The sequence below is a fragment of the Theropithecus gelada genome, chromosome 1 (assembly GCF_003255815.1).
Source record: "Theropithecus gelada isolate Dixy chromosome 1, Tgel_1.0, whole genome shotgun sequence".
NCBI classification, from domain to species: Eukaryota; Metazoa; Chordata; class Mammalia; order Primates; family Cercopithecidae; genus Theropithecus; species Theropithecus gelada.
In genome coordinates this window covers 21541039-21548685 of record NC_037668.1, presented here as the reverse complement: position 1 = coordinate 21548685, position 7647 = coordinate 21541039, and the positions used below count along the sequence as shown (strand labels likewise).

Sequence of the window (7647 nt, the reverse complement as noted above, 5' to 3'; positions counted from 1 at the left end):
CAGGGTGGCTGGAGACCTGGGGCCCAGGTGGGTGGAGAGACGATGACGTCAGACAGGTTCGACAGGTTGGGTGTCTGCTGTCAGCCTGGCCTCCCACAAGCTGGAGAACCAGCTCCAGCGGGGTTGGGGGGAAGCTAAAAAGGGACAGGACCTTCAGAGACAGGACCTTCAGAGACAGGACCTTCAGAGACAGCCCACTGAGGGCTGAGTGTGCATTGCTGGGCTTCTGGAATCTGTGGTGAGGGCAAGTCCTCCAGCTAATGAGCAAGAAATAGCCCCTTAGAAATCTACTTGAGGCCAGGCGCGGTGGCTCACGCCTGTAATCCCAGCACTTTGGGAGGCCGAGGCGGGCGGATCACCTGAGGTCGAGAGTTCGAGACCAGCCTGACCAACATGGAGAAACCCCGTCTCTACTAAAAAAATACAAAATTAGCTGGGCGTGGTGGCACATGGCTATAATCCCAGCTACTGGGGAGGCTGAGGCAAGAGAATCGCTTGAACCCAGGAGGCGGAGGTTGTGGTGAGTCGAGATCGCGCCATTGCACTCCAGCCTAGGCAACAAGAGTGAAACTCCGTCTCAAAAAAAAAAAAAAATTGGCTGGACGTGGTGGTGGGTGCCTGTAATCCCAGCTACTTGGGAGGCTGAGGTAGAAGAATTGCTTGAACCTGGGAGGCAGAGGTTCCAGTGAGCTGAGATCCTGCCACTGCACTCCACCCTGGGCAACAGAGACTCCTCAAAAAAAAAAAAAAAAAAGGCCGGGTGCGGTGGCCCACGCCTGTAATTCCGGTACTTTGGGAGGCCCAGGCGGGCGGATCATGAGGTCAGGAGATTGAGACCATCCTGGCTAACACAGTGAAACCCCGTCTCTACTAAAAATACAAAAAAATTAGCCAGGCAAGGTGGCGGGCACCTGTAGTCCCAGCTATTCGGGAGGCTGAGGCAGGAGAATGGCATGAACCCAGGAGGCGGAGCTTGCAGTGAGCCAAGATCGCGCCACTGTACTCCAGCCTGGGCGACAGAGCAAGACTCCGTCTCAAAAAAAAAAAAAAAAAAAAAAAGAGAGGCCTCGTGCAGTGGCTCCCACCTATAATCCCAGCACTTTAGGAGGCTGAGGCCAGCGGATCGCAATGGCAGGAGTTCCAGACCAGCCTGACCAACGTGGTGAAACCCTGTCCCTACTAAAACTATACAAAAATTAGCCAGGCGTCGTCGCGGGAGTCTGTAATCCCAGCTACTCAGGAGGCTGAGGCAGGAGAATGGCTTGAACCTGGGAGGCAGAGATTGCAGTGAGCCGAGATTGCGCCATTACACTCCAGCCTGGGTGACAGAGCAAGAGACTGTCTCAAAAAAAAAAAAAAGAAACCCACTTGGCCTGCTTTTCCTTCAGAGCTGGTAGGAGGGTACACTGGAGGAACTAGAGTAAGGGATATTGGAGCAGGTGCTGATAGAACGCCAGTCACCCTCCTGCAATGCAGAGCTGTGGGAGCTGCATCGTGGCCACAGTAACTTCTACCCTTCCTTGACAGCCCAGGGCCTGGGATGGGCAGTGTTTCTCATCTTGGGTGGAGCTGGGACTCGAAACCTACCCACTTCTCTGGGATGGGTTCCTTTATATGGCACTAGGGAAGGGGGCTTGTAGCTCCCTATACAGACCTGCTTTAAGGATACTGGGTAGGCAGAGACCTGGGGCAGAAACAGACAGCTAGAGCGAGTGGTCTGAGTGTAGGAGCAGGATCTGGAGATGAATGCCTTTGGGAGGTCTGGGTTACTTCTACTCCCTGAACAGGACCTGAGGCCTCACAGCAAAGGCATCTTGACTACAAAGGGTTTCAAGATCTGGGGAGGGTCTGTGTAAGCACATGAACACCTGGAAGACGAGGAAAGGGATGGCTTGTTCTAGGCTGTTAGGGGAAACCCTCCCAACCCCAAGAATAGAAAAGGCACTCACTGGCCAGTTGAAGTGGTTAATATCTGTAATCCCAGCACTTTGGAAGGCAGGAGGATGGCTTCAGCCCAGAAGTTGGAGAACAGCCTGGGCAACATATTGAGAACTCATCTCTACCGAAACAAACAAACAAACAAAAAAACCAAACCCTAAAAAGCACAAAAAACAAAAACCCCAAAATTAGCCAGGCATGATGGTGTATGCCTATAGTCCCAGCAACTCTGGAGGCTGAGGTGGAATCACTTGAGCCCAGGATGTTGAGCCCGCAGTGAGCTGAGATTGTGTCGCTGCATTACAGACTGGGCAACGGAGGGAGATCCTCTCAAAAAAAAAGAAAAGGCACACATCCCCCAAACCTGGAATGATAGACACTAACCTCCCAGGGCCTTTATATTCTCTGTGCAACACAAGCCCGACCAGACCCTTGCTCCTCTGAGCTCACTCCCACGGTTTTGCCTATGAGGTGGGTAAGACTCTGTTCTGAGCGGCAGGGTCTAGGTGAGGTTACAATTGGTGAGGACAAGGACTAATTGGCATAACTGCCAAGAACCATTGTTCGCCGAAGGTCATGATGAAGGGGTGGGTAGAAGTCCATCCTTGCAGAACATGAGGAATCCCAGAAGCGACGGCTGCTGCTTCCTATCTTCTCTGATTCCTCCCATCCAAGAAAGTAGCCAAGACACATGACAGGAATTAAAGTTTATTCTTGGAAAAACCCAAGTCCCATCCTCCCCCCATTGTCTAAGAAGGTTCTTCTAGGAGGCCCCACCCCTCCAAATGGTCGTTTCTCTTTTCTGACCCCAGCTTCCACCAATGCCATTAAGATGCCGCTACTTGGGTGAGGGGCTCCTCCAGATACTGCACCAAAGCCTGGGCCTGCAGAGGGAGAACAGAAATCAGTCCCGCACATGGCCTGGCACTAGGGACCCCAAATCCAGGTCTGCTCCCAGTGCCATAGGGAGCAACCAGCCCCCAAGCCCCACCTGCTCTTGGGAGCTGGCCCACACCAGAAATGGACTGAATAGACATGAGGACTCTAGAAACAGAGTCCCGGTGGGATTGGACACAGTGCGGGAGCACAAAGGCTGGGCCCAGGGCTGTGGAGGGATGGGCACATACACACCTTGGCCTTGAGCATTCCAAAGCCCACGGTCTCCTTGGCATACATACACAGCAGAAGGTTGGCCACTCGGGTGATGGCTACACGGCCCTCCTGGTGGGGGTGATATGATGGGATGTGATGTTCTGCTTGGCACCATTAGCACCCTCCCTCCCCAAAGGCTTCTCTGGCCCCAAAGAGACTATTATCTTCCTCCCATGCCCTGGGCACAGCAGGAGGTTCAGCAGAAAAGCTTTTGGCCACAGTCCTGAACATGGGGTTCTGAGCCCAGGTTCCAGCCTCAGTACAGTCACCTACTAACCATGTTACTCTGGGAAACTCAGTCTCTCAGAAACTCAGTTTTTCTTTCTGTAACCCCTACTTCATCCCAGTTGGTGAGGGTGCTAATACCATGAAATTTCATATCTGCCCACAGTTGTCCAAATGAGTGATGTTATTACTATGAGCTCACCCCATAGACACTGAGAGGGACACAGGAGCAGTAACTCAACTGATATTTCTCCTCTTTTCTCATGGTAATGTTTTTCAAATTGCAGGTTTGACCCCACAGTTAGGAAATAAATTAAGAAGGTTGATCAGCATTAAAAAAGAAAAAAGAAAAAATGAAGTATATTACATGTAGTAGGAAAAGTATTGTTTCATGACTTTTGTTTTAGTGGGTATATGTGTGTGTTGAGCTGTGACTTAAAATGTCTTTCTTAAAAAATTATTTCCTATTTATTTATTTTTTTAAAAAGTTTTTGTATTGATGATGTATTCTTAGCTCATTTTTTTTTTTTTGAGACGGAGTCTCGCTCTGTCACCTGGGCTGGAGTGCAGTGGCCGGATCTCAGCTCACTGCAAGCTCCGCCTCCCGGGTTTACGCCATTCTCCTGCCTCAGCCTCCCAAGTAACTGGGACTACAGGCGCCCGCCATCTCGCCCGGCTAGTTTTTTTTTGTATTTTTTAGTAGAGACGGGGTTTCACCGTGTTCGCCAGGATGGTCTCGATCTTCTGACCTCGTGATCCGCCCGTCTCGGCCTCCCAAAGTGCTGGGATTACAGGCTTGAGCCACCGCGCCCGGCCTATTTATTTTTTTAAAAAGTTTTTGTAGAGATGAGGTCTTGTTAGGTCACCAAGGCTGGTCTCAAACTCCTGGCCTCAAGTATCCTCCAGCCTCAGTCTCACAGTGTTGGGATTACAGGAGTGAGACACTGCGCTCAGCCTTAAAATGTATTTGTTTTTTGTTTGTTTGTTTGTTTGTTTTTTTTGAGATGGAGTCTCGCTCTGTTGCCCAGGCTGGAGTGCAATGGCGTGATCTCAGCTCACTGCAACCTCCACCTCCTGGGTTCAAGTGATTCTCCTGCCTCAGTTTCCTTAGTGGCTGGGATTACAGGCACACGCCACCATGCCTGACTAATTTTTTGTATTTTTAGTAGAGACAGGGTTTCACCATGTTGGCCAGGCTGGTCTTGAACACCTGACCTCATGATCCGCCCGCCTCAGCCTCCCAAAGTGCTGGGATTACAGGCATGAGCCACCGTGCCGGCCCTTTAAAATATATTTCTTATGGCTGGGTTGTGGTCAAAACGTTTGAAAGCTATTTCCTTATAGCACCAGCTCTAGGCATCCAGTAGGAGTCTTATGTTGAACTAAAAATGGCATTGGTTGTGCAGGGGGTAGGGGAGAGTAGGCAGTTGAGTTACTATGAAGATCTTTCCTGGAGAGTTCACCCTCTGGCCGATTTGAAAAAAACAAAAGTAAGTTCGGCAAACTTTTACTAGGTATTCATTGTATGCCAGGAACCAAGCACTGCACTCCCTGCCTCTCTGACCTCATCTCCTACTTAACCCTCCTCCATTCTCATGCAACTCCAGCCATACCAACCAACCCTGTTGATCCTTGAGCAGGCATAATTCTGCCTCAGGGCCTTGGTACTTGCTGTTCTGTCCAAAATATTCTTCCCTCAGATAGCCACATGGCTTGTCCCCCACCTTTCTTCACATCTTTGATCACATATCACCTTTTCAGTGAGACTGTCCCTGACACATACGCCCAACAAACTCATACTCTTTAACTTCCCTGCTTTCTCTCCATTGCAATTTCAAAACCTAATATATACTACATATTTTACTTATTTTAAAAAATGTGGCCGGGCACAGTGACTCACACCTGTAATCCCATCACTTTGGGAGGCCGAGGTGGGTGGATCACTTGAGCCAGGAGTTTGAGACCAGCCTGGGCAACAATGGCAAAACCCAGTCTCTGCAAAAAATCCAAAACTTAGTGAGGTGTGGTGGTGCATGACTGTAGTCATAGCTACTCAGGAGGCTGGGGCAGCAGGATCACCTGAGCCCAGGGAGGTCGAGGCTGCAGTGAGCTGTGATCGCATCACTGTGTAAGATTTATTAGGTCTGGGGGTTTTGTCTTTCTGTTTGCTGTTTTTTTTCCCTAGTCCTGAGAACACTGCAAGGACCTAAATACTTGTTAACTGAACAGATACTAGGAAGTTCATAGTCTAATGGCGACTTCCCCTTTCTGGACTTCATTTTCCTTTCTTTGTAACCTTAAGGGGTTGGACTACGGTCTGGAGACTGCCATGTTTCTGTGAGTCGGTGAAGCTGGGATGACAACACTTTGTGTTTGCACGTCATTCTACTGTTTATACCCATTATTTCATTTGACCTTCACAACAACCCACGAGGGGAGCGGGGAGAGGGAAATTGTCTTCTCCTTAGACATGAGGTAAGGAAGCTGAGAGAGGTTAAGCGACTTACCCAAGGTTCCACAACTGATAAGTGGATGGCTGAGACCAGAACCCAAGTCAGACCTCTCAGGTCCAGGGCTCCTTCCTCACCACCACTTGATGAATAGGGTCCTGCCTATTACAAATGCTGCTGCAGACCAACTCTTAGTAATCTTCCGGAGATCCTGTCCCTGCCCCTCCAACCATCCAGGATGGGGTCCAGGTCGCCCCCTTGGGATCCCCTTGGGGGACAGGGGAAGTCTGGCTCCCCTCTCCATACCATGCAGTCCATGAGGATGAATTTGAGATTGTCTTCATTAAATGCTTGGTTCCCGTTCCGGTCGTAGGCGGCCCAGATGTTACTGGCTATGGCAGCGGTGACCCGGGCGTCAGTGTCCCCGTAACCAGAGTAGGCCAGCAGTGATCCCTCGTTATTCAGCAGCCTGGTGAGGGGCGGGGAGGGATAACGATGTGCTCAGCGCGGGGAGTAAAACGTCTGGGTTTCCATCTCAAGTCCCGCCACTGGCACATCCAGCAAGGCTCTCGGCTGAGTGTGTCCCGGAACGTGCCCTAAGCACCCAGCACACCGGCCTCCCTTTTCGAGAGGTGACCTCCCGGCCAGTACCCCCAGCCACTGCCCCCTCTGACGCCTCCTCCCTTCCGGGCGATCCTTCCCCACCCCTCCCTCAGGGAGTCGCGCGCCGCTCCACTGCAGCGCGCGCCGCTGGGGTCCGTGGTCCGCACTCACAGGGTGCTCTGGACGCCTCCAGTGTTGGCTTGGCTTAGCACCTGGGTCAAAGCCTTGGGGCGCAGCATGCCTACCGCTCCTAACCCTGGGTTTTTGCACCCAGATCCTCCGAGATGCCTCCCGCGGGCCGCTGCCCGCTGCTTCCCGTAGTCCCGTTGGCCTGCTCCGGGATGCCCTGGGAGTTGTAGTTTCCTCGCCTAGCTATTGTGGTTCCGACTCAACACCGCCCCGCCGCAGGGGTCTCTGGGAATCGTAGTTCCTCGTGACCTCGCGAGGCACCATGGGAACTATAGTTCGCCTTTCCAGGCGAACCACGCGGTTGTGGGGGCGGAAAAGAGCGGGAGTGAAAGGACAGCTGCAGCGCTGGAAGGACATTTAACCCCTTCGGGGAGAAAGGAATCAACGTGTCCGCTTGGCAGTCCACGATTCAATAATTATACTACATCCTCATATTTGTCAGGCACGCCTTTGGTTACTTTCAAAACAGTTTTCTCCGTTATGCACAATTCTGTGCGATGAGGCGAGAGGTACTATTATTATCTTGAGGAAATCAAGGCTCTGAAAGGCCACGCAGCCAAAACCCAGCTCCCTGGAACCGTTCGCAACAGACCATTTAGGCCGCGACCCTCGGGGCTATAGGGTCAGTCCTAGAGCTGAGATCCTAAGTGGACGTGCTTGGTGGGAAAACCCAACCTCCAAGTCGGGAAAGGCCCCTGGCCTGGAAGGGACTTGGGGCTTCCAAGAAAGACCAAGTTATCACAGGGAACGGAGATAAAGCGGCGACACACAAAGTCCTTTGTCCCGGAGCGGAGTTAGCTGCGGAGGGGGCGGGGAGGCTTTGGGCCGGAGGGGACGGCGGCACGGCTCGGGCGGGCAGCGTTGGGCCGCGGTCTCCCGGGGGAGTTCGCCCTCGCCCCCGCAGTGAAGGGCACGTCCCTTCCCCCGCCCAGAGCCTCCCCAGGAGCCCCCGCTTGGCGAGACCCTGGCCGGATTCCGGACCTGGGGCTTGGCCCTGGGCGGACCCCGCTGCAGTGGCCCCCCCGGTCCGCCCGGGGCGCTGTGGCTGCGGCTGGTCTGGAGGGGGCGGTGAAGCCTCAGGGAGGGGAGG

The 7647-nt window shown here is 52.6% G+C and overlaps 1 protein-coding gene across 3 annotated transcripts; it reads right to left on the bottom strand.

The window, feature by feature from the left end:
* Positions 1-2626: 2626 nt before the first annotated feature.
* LAMTOR2 (late endosomal/lysosomal adaptor, MAPK and MTOR activator 2) lies at positions 2627-6772 on the bottom strand. 3 transcript variants are annotated; one of them, XM_025388117.1, is made up of 4 exons: positions 6540-6772; positions 6072-6234; positions 3070-3159; positions 2629-2822 (listed from the first exon to the last, which is right to left on the bottom strand). In XM_025388117.1, the coding sequence occupies exons 1-4, from the start codon at positions 6605-6607 to the stop codon at positions 2766-2768; spliced, it is 378 nt and encodes a 125-aa protein (XP_025243902.1). In that variant the 5' UTR covers positions 6608-6772; the 3' UTR covers positions 2629-2765. The 3 variants fall into 3 exon arrangements, with proteins under 3 accessions (XP_025243912.1, XP_025243902.1, XP_025243896.1); XM_025388111.1 differs by having other exon boundaries at positions 2634-2859; positions 6540-6734; XM_025388127.1 differs by lacking the exon at positions 3070-3159 and having other exon boundaries at positions 2627-2822.
* Between the last annotated feature and the right edge of the window lie 875 nt (positions 6773-7647).